Below are 14784 nucleotides of genomic sequence, written 5' to 3'. Positions count from 1 at the left end.
GGAGTGTGACAGTGTGCATACATTCATAGTGCAGGTCAACAACGGTGAACTCTGAGTTCATTAGTATTTACAAAAAAAAAACTGGAGTGATAAAGGATTGATGCTTTTAATATAAAGACAGCACAGTCTCCTCCAAAAAAAAATGTTATCAGTTTGGAGTGATTACATGAAAAAAAAAAAAAACCTTAAATAAAACGAGATTCTTGGGGTATGTGTGAGGGGGCGGAGCCTGGAAAATATTATAAAGGCCATCCTCACACCTGGCAGCTTTTGGTGCCGTTTGAAGTTACGCACCAGCTGATTTCCTGAAGCGGTTCCCCCTTTGTCATGCTCGGCGCAGAGTCCTCCTGAGCTGGCAGGACAAACGCTGGTTGAACTCGTACACTCTGGGTAGATTTTTTTCATGCGAAGTGCTGGTTTGAGAGCCAAGCGCAAGTCAAACAAGCTAAGCCAAATCCGCCTGAGGCTCCTAAAAACATTTAACAAGTTCAAAACTGCCAGGAGTTTAAGCATCCTGAGCTGAGCAGAGCCCCACTGAGCCGTGTTCATACACCCCTCAGGAAAACAGTGTGCCAATTAAACTCGGCTGTGAGCAAGTGCTGCCTATAGACCGCTGTATCAATACCGCCATATTGGATTTGGCACAGTGCAATCTGGGACTGTTTGGTGACAAACAATGCATCCCAAGCAAGATGTTGGTCTACTTGAATGTGTTGTAGACGTTGTGATCCTTGGGTGTGATCTAGTACTTAAGTCATGAAATCACAAACAGCAGAACAGTTTAACATGCAGAAAGAGTTAATATTGGAGGCTGCAAACTTACAAGTGCTGCTACAGTGACTGATATGTGCTGTCAGATCATACATGTCGATGATTAGATTCAGCAGAGTTTTATGACTTAAGTACTAGATCAGACCCAACGATCACAACGTCTACAACATGTTGGAGACGTCCGACATCTTGCTTGGATGTTTTGTTTCTCCAAACGGTCCCAGAGTGCACTGCACCAAATCCAATATGGCGGTATCCGTGAAATGGCTTATTGACAGTGTTTGTCTGCTACTACGCCACACCCACTGCATTTTTGGGTGGAAATACAGAGACAAACCTTTTAATTCTTATGCTTTTTTTCTCTTTTAACATGGTGAGGTGAGTCGTTTTACTCATCAACCAATTTTTACAAAAGTTTAAGCTTGCACATGCTGAAACGTGCGAGACGGGGTGTTTTGAGCCTGGTGCCCTTCTTTCACTGCTTCTTGTTTTCAGTACTGCTGCCATCCTGACCAATCACCCGTTCATCAAAACCTTAGTAACACAAATGTTCATACTGATACAATAAATATGACACTGAAATTATTAACATGCATCAAAAATAAATACTACAGCACTGTGCAGAAGTTGTAAACATGTTTAAAGTCCTAAAAAACAAATTTTAAAACAATTAGCAGTAGCCTACGTGGTCATCAGGTGCTTTGGAAATGAGAAACTGAAAATCTCCTGAGAAGCTGCATGAAACTTCAAAACCACACCCCTTGAATCAAATTTGAAAATCTACACTTTAGTTCAACCAAACCTGCTCCTAATTTTCCATCATCAATTCAACATCCATGCAGCAGCTGTAAGAATCATATATGATATACTACATAGACAAAACAAAGTTGCATTTTGGCTTGATCTGATACATCAAAGTCCACCAGCTTTTAATGAGTTTGTTCTCATATTTGATGAGTTATAAGATGATAGTGTTGATTGTTATTGAGTTAATTATGTGAACAAACAGGAAGGGATGGACTCATTTATTTATCTATCTCTTCACTCACTGCATTTTGCAAACTACATGCCTCTGCTTTTCCAAAACTTAAGAATAATGATAAACTGAAATATTAATAAATTAATACAAATAAGATGTATGACCTTTAAATAAAAAAAAAATACAAGAATTGTTTTAGTTGTATCCTAAAATTTGTGAGAATATTTAAAGCTGCATGATGTAGTTTTTATCCTCTGCTGGCCGTAGGCCCAAAGGGGGATTACGTCGTGGCAATTTCCTTCTGTCTATCCCTCCCTCCTTCCCAAAAGGGGGGTATGAGCATTCTGAAATGATCTCCTTTTACACTTTAAGGAGGAATTTCGTGAAACATGGTACAAATCGTTATTATAGGTTGGTAGTACGCATATTATACAGTTTAAGTTGGGCCCATTTTACCAGCGTTATGACCCTCGATTAACAAACCTAGATAGACTCCGCCAGTTTCATGCTTGGGTACCTGCATTTTGACATTAACTCCTCTCACATTTTTAGTAGGAATTTCATGTAACTTGGTTCAAATCCTTGTTATAGCTTGTTATAGCTACACATATTGTAATATTGTAGAATGTTGACACATTTTGGCAGAGCTGAATGGCCCTTGATTAACAAACCTAGACACTGCTAGTTTCACGAGTTGGAGTCTGCATTCTGATATCAAAACCTCTCACATTTTTAGGAGGAATTTCAGGAAATGTGGTACTTGAGATTTGAAATTGCAACCAAACCAACAACTGCACATTGCACCTCCTTTATAAATGTGCGCTTAGTTCAAAGCTGAAGAGGAGGCTGACACACTGTGGACCACAGTGCTGACCAACATCATGGCTGGACCGTAGATATCACTGAAGTTAGGCTGTACTGACTTTTACATACGAAATTTCAGGTAGTTGTTCGAACAGATCATCTAAGAGGTCTGGCCTGTAGTGTTTCCCACATGTCAAATTTTTGTGTTATTTGTTATGTTAGCAGCGTTAGCAGGTGTCCTACCTTAGCTGATGTTAGCTCCACGCCAAACTAATCCTAACACTCCACAGTGAGGCAATATGCCAGTTTTTAATACCTGTCCGCAAGCAAGCCATCATAAAAACCACAGCAAAGTCCACAAAACGGAACAAAGGTTAGCCTGTTAGCTGTAGCTTGATCAGTAGGTCTGAGGTGGTGACATGTTCTGGCTTCATTTGTCCCACCCAGGTCATGCAGGGCCTTGCCTCCGCTCCACCTCTTTACCTAGAAATGGTTTGACCAGAATGTAGGCCAAGCTATTTATAGCCATTATGCGAAATAAACATAATTTAAAAATGGAGTCTAGTGACACTAGTGATTGGTGCACTTTTGATTGAGATATAATGCAAAATGTACACCAAATGGGTTTTTCAATATTAAATTCAAATGTATACAAGGACATAATATTGAAAAACCCATTTGGAGTACAATTTGCATTATATCTCAACCAAAAACTGCCTCAGTCAGTCAGGATTTACCTCCATCACCAAAATTGGATGAAGGTTCCAATTTTATGCCTGTTTGTCTAGCTTCCAGTTATCAGTTGGAAACCAAGTGCCAAAAGTAATGACAAATTGTGCATAGCAGAGATAACCAATGTTCTGTGCAAATTATCTGAAAAAGAATTCAAAAACTAAAAGTTGGAAAAAAAAAAAACCTGGCAACACCACAAAAAAACTGATTTAACTGCATGAACTAAATACATACTCCTGATATCTGATAACATCTAATTTAGCTTATGACAAGTCACTTCTTACAGGACTTTGACCTGGAAATTTTTTTCCAAAGTAAAAATTTGTGGAATTGGAAACTAGTGTTGGCGGAGGTTTGCACTCTATGAGCACGGTGCTCTAGTTTCTGTTTGAATTCAGATCTTCGGTAATTTCAACCTCGATGTTCAGCTGGCCCACCGATGAAGAGAAGAATCAAAAGCTGAACTGCAGTCAAACTTCAACGAGGGGTGATTGAAAAGTTTGTATGTAAATCCACACACACTTTTTCCAGCATCGCTGCAGGGCTTTAATACCTTTCTCATAGAAGGCCCTATCCTGGAGAACCCTACTCTATTTTCTGGGTCAGGCTCAAAACTTTTCAATCACCTATCGTAGGTTGCGTAAAACATTTGCACAGCACTGTGACTGTGTCACTTCACATGTGACATGAAATATCAACTGTTAACACAGAGTTCAACATGACAAGTGAAAGAAAACAACCAAAATCCTCCATGTGGAGTTTTCTTCTGAAAATGTGACCAAGATGAAAAAAGGAAAATGATGAGCAGTTCCAAAAAGCTGAGCAGACGTTCTGTGATGTGCTGCAGTAACACTGAAAAATGGCAACTTATATTCAGTCTGTCTGATCCCGTTCTACTCGCCGTCACTGAAGTGACTGACTTTTGGGTGTTTGATTAGATTTGTGTGTCATGATCTACAAACTACTTTGAAATAATTAAATTAAAATAAAACAAATCTGGGTCAAAGTCACAGAAGGAAGTGGACACAGAGAACTAAAATAATTAAAAAAAATAAATGACCAGAGTGTTGCTGTAATGGACCCAGATCTGTCAGGAAAATCAGTCCCTCACAATTTAATTGAAAAAAGTAGTAACATCCAAATAAAGTCTCAGTCTCATGTGATTAGAAAATCTGATTTTTGTCTTTGTTTTTTCTTCCTGCAACAACAATAAAGTATTTTGTCTGGACTCCAAAATGAGCAGCGGGTGATGTATGCTGAAATCACACATAATCTGAAAAGTTTCCTGGGCTGGTCCTCCTAAGGCTTAGACAAGGGTGTGCACAACCAACACGTGCACGACCGTGAAGCTCCAACAAGGACCGTCCAAACAGAGCAAGTTCTCCTGAATCGTGTAAATCCCCTCAGCGAATGAACATCAGAGCTGATGTGAGACAGTGAAGGCAACACTTAAAACCTCCAGTGGGATTCTTTAAAAGAGACTACAACTGAGTGGTATGAAAGACAATGTAGAAAATATCCCACACTGCTATTGGTCAAACCCAGTTATTCCAACGGCATTGTGGGTCTTCAATCGTCACATCCCACAGGTGAAAGTGTGTATCACAAAGCAGGTGTGAAATACATGCAGGTCTATGTACTGTTACTTTCACATATGGGACTTTGGAAAAAGTTTGGCATTCTGATTCCTGGGTTAAAGGTCATATTGTGACTCTAAGGTCTGTGCTGGACCCATCAGAAAGAGTTCTGCTTTTCTCGACGACCAGACCAGCGGTCTGTTGTGGGGTGGCGCTCATTCAAGTCCAAAGGTGCTGGTCTCCTCCACGGCGGTCAGCATCTTCTCATACAGCATGGAGAAGGATGGATAAGGTGGCAGGTCCAGTCGGTTGAAACAGGTATGAGCTCTGGAGAGACAACAAATTTAACATAAGTTAAGTGGGCGTATTGTGGGAAAAAAAAAAATCTGTATTTATCTTACGTCTATAGTTGAAATTTGTTGGGGTCCCATTTTAAACATTTTCATTCTGTGAACGAGATATGTTCAAACATCTTCAAGCTGTATAACAATTCTTTGTGGTGAACTGCGTGGAATACTGAAAGACAAGCGAGAGCTTTTATCTTTTTGGCACTCTGCCACTAGGAGGCGCTCTTATTTGTCAAATCAAACAACACAGACGTGAAGGGGCAGCATCAAACACAATACACGGTTCACTTATAGGGACAACATGGTGACACTTAACTCACTAACCAACTGAACTACAAAAACACAATAAATCAATAACACTAGCATTAACAACACTGTTAAACTAACATGAACCACAATAACAACATTTAAAACCCCAAAACCCAGAACTCCCATAGTGCACTGCAGCACAACAATTTACATGTTTAGTGACCGGCCCCCAGCGATCACTCAATTTAATTTTGCTGAGTATCATCATCATGACATTAAATTATTTTCACGATTATGCATTTCTTAATGCACTTCAGGTTATATGATCGGTTGATTTACTGTTCATTCATAAGTAGGAGTGCAGAGTGCATTTATTTTTCTGCAGCAACCAATACAGGGCCATGTCATACCTAGCAACAGGGCCAACCCCGCCTCCTCACTAGATAGGAGTTTCTGTCAACTCCTTGCCCAGGTTGCTCTCAGACTGGGAGTCCTTCCCAGGATATTTTAGGCTAAGTTAGGAGCTCTCTGAGAGGGCTTTGAGATGCACTGAGGATACGGCCCTGGTCTGAGCAGGTGTGTGGTTGAAGGCTTAGGTTTTTTTGTTTTGTTTTGTTTTTTAATTCTCAAAGCCTTGGACTGCTTGTGTAACATTCTGTCTTTCTGAATTGCGAGCCCTTGGAAAAACAGCAGCAATACTGGACAGTACAGCATGTAGTACTCCCATCAGACAGTTACTTTGTTAGCTGGCTCGTGTCTGCAAAAGCTGACTTGCTGTTGTAGTCTGTATGTGTGAGAAACTGTTGTCTTATCTGTCTTACAGGACTTTCTGCAGGCACAGAGTTAGAATGTGATAATGTAACCAAACAAAGAAAAGAGATGATTAAAAAGGAGGCAGCATCAAATGTTGACCATACCTGGGCAGCGATGTGATTTTCCCCCATTTCTCCACACAGAACCGACGTGGACCGTTGCTGCCTCGCAAAGAAGCAAACCCTCGTAAGGAATACTGGATGGATCCCAGTCACAAACTGAACAGACGGAGAGGAAGCAAGAAAAACAAGAACAGGCTGGAGATAAGAACGATAACCACACGACTTCTCTCGAGTCTCACACAAAGTGCCGACCTGCAGCAGCCGCAGTCTCTGCTCATTGTTGAACCGCTCCACTGCTGCCCAGAACCACCGGATAACAAGTGGTTGTCATGGTAACCTGAACAGGAAACAGTGTCAGCGATGTTAACGTGCAAGAACAGTGACGGTGAAGAACCTGAGCCCAACCTGAAACAAGTAAAAGCTCCTCGGCAACTGGGCCAAAACGACCCAACATAACAGTCGGACACCAGGCAGACCCCAAAATACCCACTGACGTCCAGTAACAGTTCAGAGGCCACATGAAACAAGTTCTTCAGCTCCTCCCTTTTTGTTTGGATCTGCATGCTGATCTGGCACAAGTTGTACACCAGATGCCCTTCCTGATGTAACTCCACATTACATGGAGAATAAGCAGAGGTAGTCTTGAAATGATTTTCAGGCAAGCACACTAACCACTTGGTCTCCATGCTGCCTTGACCTTTGACAACTTTAAAATGGTCAAAAAAAACAAACAAACCCTTTTTTCTTTTTTTTAAGCTGTACACACCTTATCGCTACCTCAAGAGTCGCCCTCCCGAGTAGATCTGTGGACTGGTGGGATAGTCTTGATACTGGTATCAAATTATTCTCAGCATAACCAGCAGTTCTCTCTGGTATTTTGTATTTGTGGTAGGTAGCAGCTAGGTGACATGTGAGCGTGTCCTTGGTCTTTCTGAGTTGTTGAGGTCTTCAACACTGAAGCACCTGCATGCTGGATCATGTATAAATAAATGGGGCTAATTCAGCCCAAAATCTGATCTCTAGTTCCAGTGGTTACTGATATCACTCATTTTCAATTTATTTAGTTTATATAGCGCCAAATCACAACAAGCTGCCTCAAGGTGCTTCACACAAGTAAGGTCTAACCTTACTACTAAATACTCAGTGGTGGGCATAGTTCCGCTAATCGCTAATTAGCGAAGCTAACTTTTTGTTAGTTGATTAGCTTTTCAGCTAACTTTGAAAAATATCAGCGGCTGAATTAACCTCGCTAAATTTAGTTAAGATAACTTTTAGACTGCTAACATATTTTTGCAGGCATACTGAATAAAGCTTAACAGTTATAAACATTTATAAAGCGTGAAATCATACATTTTAGTGCCTGCCTGTTACATAAGATCTAACTACACCAGAACCGTAGTGGTGTCTGAATCCATTGCAAGCAGAAGATCATTCACCACTTTAGTGAGAGCCGTCTCTGTGGAATGATATTTTCTAAATGCAGACTGCAGTGGCTCAAAGAGATTATTCTCAGTAAGGTGGTCTACGAGCTGCTGTGAAAACCACTTTTTCCAGAATTTTAGAGCAAAATGATAGATTGATATCGGCCAATAATTTTTCAATATACTATGGTCAATATTAGATATCTGATATCTGAGATTTGACACCAAAATTCTTCCTGAGATATAGCATAAATATCTAAATGTCTTTTTTTCAGTTTTAATATGTGTCCTGCTGGCTGATGGGTTGTTGAACTGAGTTAGTATGTGGCTCATAAAATCAGTGAGACTAGCGAAGTGTTTGAAAACCAGTATGGCACAGACTCGTGTGGAAGCTGCCTCTTACATAACAAAAGTCTTGCTGAATAAATGTGCAGTTAGAGGTGCAGTGGTTTGTAAATACATACTCTGTGAAGTGAGAGTATAGCATGAACACAGCCACAGATACTGGACATCTGACATGGAACTAACTTAAAATCGCTATTTCCAACTTAAGTGAGTGCATGAATTCTTTATTCTTATGCAGAACTTCCTCCAGGTAATGAAGATCCTGACCAAAACCATCAGCAACCCTGCAGAGATCTCAACCAAAACAAGTTTCGTATGTTATTCAAATTTCAGAAAGACTCCAAAAGATCTTTATACAAGTTGAAGGTCAAATTTTAACATCCCCATAATGGTCATTCCTGGGTTCATCCATTCATCCATTGTTTTTTTCTGATTCTGTACCTCCTCTGTACTCTGTGTTGTTCCTCCAGTCTGATAAGTCAATCTCAGCGGTGCCAGCGATCACCAGCTCCAGCTCTCGGGCATCAAACACTGACACCAGTCTGGCATCCACCACCTGGGAAACAGCACATTGTCTGGGTGTTTCTGGGTTTTTTGCCTTTTATTACACAAACTCAAACACTGTCACGCACAAACATGTCAACAGCAGGTTGACACAATTTAGCACAACGTCACAGAGCACCTTATACGCATAACGTGTAAGTACAGTGAAATTTTCAAAAGGTCAACAGACACAGAAACACAGCAGCACCTCATAGAAGCCTCGGACCAGACTTTCAGTCTGCTGTACCACTCCTCTCTCTATCCTCCACTTCACCATCCGTTCAATGTATTCCTTCTTGTTCTTCTCTGAGACAGGGATGTTGGTGCCCCCTGGCTTCAGCTCCCTCTCTGTTATCTGTTAACAACCAAAACAAAATGGATCTTTGCATCTTGTTTTATGTTGCATCAGTTTTATGTTCCTCCTCTGCATGTAAAGCAGAGAGAAAAACCATTTTGTAGTTCAGGTTTTCACTCCTGTTATAATCAGAAATGTCCTCAAGCTAAACAAACTCAGTCAGGGTTTGTGGGGGAAAAAAAACCCTGTGAATTTTTTTTTTTCTGTGAAATTTAGCACATTTACCAATGTGTGGGTATAACACATAGAAAACTCACTCATAAGCATATTAAAAATACCCAAACTCTAAGATCACTCAGTTTCAGCGTCACTAATCTTCCTGTAACCAAAAAGCTGGGACAGTAGTATGTTACCACTGTGTTACATCCCAGCTTTTTTGAAACGTGCTGCAGACATCCATTTCAAAATGAGCAAATATTTGCACAAAAACAATAAAGTTTATCAGTTTGAACATTAAATATCTTGTCTTTGTGGTGTATTGAATTGAATATAGGTTGAAGAGGATTTGCAAATCATTGTATTCTGTTTTTATTTACATTTCACACAACGTCCCAACTTCATTGGAATTGGGGTTGTACAATGATATTATGTACTTACATTAAGTTTACTAAATAAAATCACGCTCGCGCGCACACACACACACATGCACTTTTAATATATAGATGATTTACTGCCCCCTGCTGGAATGGCGTGTGAGTCCAGAATGTAAACATCAGTGTCCATCGTTCACTACTGTTAGCTAATATCGCTAATCTTTCCAAAAATATTAGTCCTATCAACTTTTTGTTTTCACAGTGTTCATCCTTGACCCAAAATATATAAGCATGCCAAATGGCAAATGTCTGCTCTCCCCAGTTTCTCCATGATCGAAGCCACACACATGCACACACGCATACACAGGCCACTTGGCTATTATAATACAGATTTTACATTGCATCTTAATCAAACATGCCCCAATCACTCTCATATTTGAAAGTGAAGTGTGAAGTGCAGACTGGCACCCACTATCGTCTGACAAAGTTTGATACGGATCTGATCTGGATTGTGGGTTTTGTGGACATTTGAATTTAATGTTGAAAAACCCATTTGGTGTACATTTTGCATTATATCTTAATCAAACGTGCCTCAATCACTCTCATTTGTGGCCATGAGGTGCAAACTGGCACTCTCAATGAACAGACTAAGTTTGATCTGCATGTGATCCATATTGCGGATTTAGCGGATATTTGATTTTAACACTGAAAAGCCCTTTTGAGCTATATTTTGTATTATATTTTAGGTTATGAAAGCCACTTCTAACAGGACTTTTATCTTGAAAATTTTTTCCAAAGTAAAAATTTGTGGAACATTGCAATGATGTCAGCTGACCTCTGCTAAAATAAAATAAATAATACTCATAATAATAACCAACATCATCATACAATTAGTGCAGTGTCAAGTCACTTCCAAAAAATATACTCCATAAAAGGCAGTGTTAGGGAATGTCTTAATCACACCGCTGTGGATGTGATGGAATGACTGACATCCAACTTAATTAATATTTGGTGTTATATAAAAAAATCATAACTCTGGCCTGGTTGTTCTTTTCAGCTTGTATTTTTCTATGAAATTATCACATTTACTAATGAGTGGGTGCACTGCATAGAAAAGTCACATGAGTATTTAAAACAAACAAAAAAAACTGAGCATCCCTCAGCATCAGCATCACTAAACCTCCCTGCACCCAATTCTTCATGGGTGCATACAATGCTGTATATTTGGTTATAAGCAAAATGTAATGTGCACATTTATTGTCAGAATCTCCTTGGTCATCACTGGCATAAAGACAGTGCTGCATATGCATCCAAATTCTCAAAATTCTAACCTGGCGGGGGTTTTGTTGGCCTGGCAGCCCAACAGGCCTATAATACTCTCCGAGAAACACTGCGTGTCCTCACAAAGGTAGAAATATGCACCTACACACAAACACATGCTTGCATGCTGACCTGTCCAAAGACTTCTTCATTGACGGTGAAGGTAAGATCCAGCATGTCTTCGATGTCATTGTCCTTCATCCACTGAAGGGACTGATGAAACTCTTCATCCAGATACTCCAGGTCACTCAGGTCACACGGTCTACAATCCAACGTGAATAAAGGAAAAGGTGACGGCCTGGACTGCAACATCTACAGGAGTATAAAGTCCCGGTCACACGACACTACCGGAGGACACCGAACTTAAAATGAAACAAGAAATCTGGACTTACGCTGACTTTCGGAGACATCGTTTAACCGTCGTCCAGCTTCAGAAATCTCAAACTGTTGAAAAATGTGAACGAATCCCAACGACGACCTCAATTTGTCCGTATTCCATTATGCTTTCTGTGTTGACGATTCCTTATTATTTGCGCAGTTCCCGTACCTTCAGCGTTCCGTTTGATTGTCATCCAACTTCATCCAACCTCCCACATCTGACGTCTTGCATGAACGTTGCCAATATCTTAAGGGATCAATAACTAAAACTCAGATGAGCTGAACGTGACTTGTCCATGTGTGGGAATGTACGCGTGCACGCACGTTGTTGTTGTGAAGACAAACATGTTGTCAATACAACCAGATCCTGCATCTGCAGGTGCTGCGGACATGAGCACAGGCTGGTTACAGACGTGAGCACAGACTGGCTGCACTTGGTTTCATACCCACTGTCAAGTCACGTCATCATGATTTTGATTTTGTTTAATTGGTAAATGGACTCCATTTATATAGCGCTTTTCCATCTGCATCAGACGCTCAAAGAGCTTTACACATCAATGCCTCACATTCACCCCGATGTGAGGCTGCTGCCATGCAAGGCACCCACTACACACCTGGAGCATCTAGGAGATTAAGGACCTTGCCCAAGTGCCCTTAGTGATTTTCCGGTCAGGCTGGGATTTGAACCGAGGATCCTCTGGTCTGAAGCCCAACGCTTTAACCACTAGATCATCACCTCCCCTGAGGTGATGGTCAAGGTCGCTGTTCGCTTTGTTTTTCTTTTGTTAGTTTTGGTTTTGTTTCGTTCCTTTAAGTGCTCTAGACTTGCAGGCTTTTCGGTGATGGGAGAAGTGCAGGCTCATTGGTCCACTTTTTCTTGAGGATTGACGATTTCCTTCGTTCAATGATGTGACCGGGCCCTTACACTACTGTCTGTGCCGGGAAAGGTATTCAGCCCCAGGTCCTTACCGATTTTATGCCCAAGAAGACAATCATTGACCGCAAACTCACTCTGCGAGTTCTCAGTGAACGTAATGTGAATATCGGGAGTGCTTCTTTACAGCCTATGTTGATTTTCTCTAAAGTGTGTGATTCAGTTGATTGTGCTGTTGTGTGGGCTTTCCTAAAAATTGATGGGAGTATGCTAACTGCACTTAACGCTAACACGAACATCCACCAGGGTTAGCATTTTCTTTAGTAGTGCAAAACAACAGTCCAAAGCTCTAATGACTTCTGAAACTAGGGCACAGAGCAATTTTTGGCTGTTGCCTCCTGTGACAGTTTTGTCATAAAGTGGCACAAAGAATCTTAAACGTAATCTCAAACGTACATGCGCAGGAGGCCTTTATAGAAGGGTCTAGTGAAGAAGGCGTCCAACAGGTACTGATGGATTAGAGCTAAGCCCAGAATTCGTCCGCTGAACCGAAACCTGATATGGACACAAATGCATGCACAGAATCAGAATCTTTAAAGACGTTTCCAAAGTATCTTCGTATACCTTAGCTTAGCTTAGCGTGTGTGCTCACCATTCATGGTGATTGTCTACAAAGGCAGACATGGGGCTAATCTGAACGGTGTAGGTGTCGTTGGCAGAGTATTCAAAGAGGCCATAATAAGGATTGAAAAGCTCCCTGGACACCAAGAAGAAAAACTCTCTGGAAGGCCCGCTGTAGTCCAACCTGCACAACAGATTTATCATTTCAAAAGATTTCCTTAAAAAACATACTTAAAAACATACTAAAAAAAAAGGTCATGTCTCCTCTCCTTGTTCTTGCTCACCCTTCCTCGCCGACAAAGCTGACGTAGAGTTTGCTGCGCTGCAGGTCTTTACGGGAATAGCACATTATCTGGTTGAAGGCATCTTCCAGAAGATGGTCACGACGGATGATTAACCTGAGAAAACAGAAGCGCAACGACTTTCATTAGTGTATGTAAATACGTGTAAAAGAACAAAGTGCAAGATCTTCTTGTGCAGACACTTTTACACAAACATGGAGCACTTGCTTTAGCTTCCCTGGTCCTTGGCCGTAGCCTTTTGTTTCCAGCTTTCTGTAGAAGTTGCGCAATTTGGCCTCAAAGTCTCTTTTGTAGGGTGCTGGGGCTCTGGCATTAGCTCTCTGAGTTCCTGCAGGCATACAACAAGGAGAGTGGAGACATTTAAAGGCAAACGGCCAAAAAGTTAAAGCCATGAATTAGCAATGTGTGGTGGCCTGTGTTTGAACTCTTTAATTGCTTATTGATTCACGGCATTTCTCAGAACAGTTTTTGACAGTTTTTGGGAATCATCTGTGGATCACTCATGTTGGGTAAATAGATGAATCAAAACTTTCAAAATTTTTCTGCAGTACATGTGTGCCAATATGACATCTGTCCATCGGTCTCTAACCAGGCGAGTTCTGCGGTGAGGAGACAGGCGAGCTCCGAGGTGACTGGCAGTAGCTGGGGTGAAGTAAGGCATGAGGAGGCACGTAGGACATGACTTCATCTTCAAAAAGACTGCAGAGGAGACAGAGAGAGAGAGAAATAAACAATTAATTCAGTTAATGTTCTTGGACTAAAGCAAGCAAAAAGGATACAAAGAAATGGAATATAAGAATTAGACGAGATGGATAAAAGAATTACAAAACACCTATGAAGGAAGGGTGTCAAAGTTCAAGAGAATAACCAGGTGTATAACAGGTATGTATGCATACAAGATTCTGCTGCAGGGCGCATCACTCACACTCAAATAACTGAATACCTCTGCAGCACTTAGGAGTAATAATCACAGGCATGTTCGACAGACACAGACACACACACACACACACACACACGGTCAGTTTTATAAATTAGATCACGACCTGCTCTGCTATGCACAGCCACAGTAATTAAGCAGTCGACACCAAACTTGCTATGGTGTCTGGGGGCCTAAGTTTGAAAGTGTATGTGTGCAAACACACACACACACACACACACACACACACACACACACACACACACACACACACAAACACAAACACGGTCAGTCTTCAGATCATGACCCACTCACTGGAGCCCTCATTTTCACAGTTCACGTGGTACTCAGGTCAGGTAGCAAACATTACACTTTATTTACTACGTAGTAGCGGCTGGCTAGAGTGCACTTTAATTACAGTCTGAAGACACCAGTGCGCACCGTGTGCCAGTTAAAGTGTGTGTTTTTTCAATTAAAATGTACCTGTTGTGTATGGCATGCCAGAGCACTGCCGTGATATGACGTGCTGTCACCTTTTATCATCATTCACTTGAATCTCATGAATGTCACAAATTTCTCTATGAAAATTAATGATGACAACATACACACAATACAATGCAACTTACGACACCTTAACTAAAGTGACATGAAATATACAGTGACATGGCTAAAATTCTTCTCTATTAGCCGTGCGTAGAACAGGTAACTCAGGTAGTTAAATCATAAAGCCATCTGAGGTTAAATGATGTGCATTATCACCAATTCTGTTCACACATCCAAATCCTCCACTCCTGTGACACAGTTAGCGTGACAGGATTGCATTACACAACAGCCTCTACTAC

The 14784-nt window shown here is 41.0% G+C and overlaps 1 protein-coding gene across 1 annotated transcript in view; it reads right to left on the bottom strand.

Moving 5' to 3' along the window:
- The window catches only part of LOC117514139 (E3 ubiquitin-protein ligase HECW2-like), a 193652-nt gene that overhangs the window by 27840 nt on the left and 151028 nt on the right, over positions 1-14784 (bottom strand). Inside the window, exons 21-31 of the mRNA XM_034174480.1 lie at positions 13616-13725; positions 13234-13354; positions 13009-13122; positions 12756-12908; positions 12560-12658; positions 10984-11113; positions 8852-8998; positions 8542-8656; positions 6587-6671; positions 5134-5190; positions 261-469 (exon numbers count right to left, since the gene is read on the bottom strand). Coding sequence (XP_034030371.1) covers positions 261-469; positions 5134-5190; positions 6587-6671; positions 8542-8656; positions 8852-8998; positions 10984-11113; positions 12560-12658; positions 12756-12908; positions 13009-13122; positions 13234-13354; positions 13616-13725 — 1340 coding nt within the window. The remainder of the gene's footprint in view (positions 1-260; positions 470-5133; positions 5191-6586; positions 6672-8541; positions 8657-8851; positions 8999-10983; positions 11114-12559; positions 12659-12755; positions 12909-13008; positions 13123-13233; positions 13355-13615; positions 13726-14784) is intronic.

The sequence above is a fragment of the Thalassophryne amazonica genome, chromosome 1 (assembly GCF_902500255.1).
Source record: "Thalassophryne amazonica chromosome 1, fThaAma1.1, whole genome shotgun sequence".
NCBI lineage: Eukaryota > Metazoa > Chordata > Actinopteri > Batrachoidiformes > Batrachoididae > Thalassophryne > Thalassophryne amazonica.
Note: the sequence above shows the minus strand (reverse complement) of the source record. Positions and strands in the feature narration are given on the sequence as shown.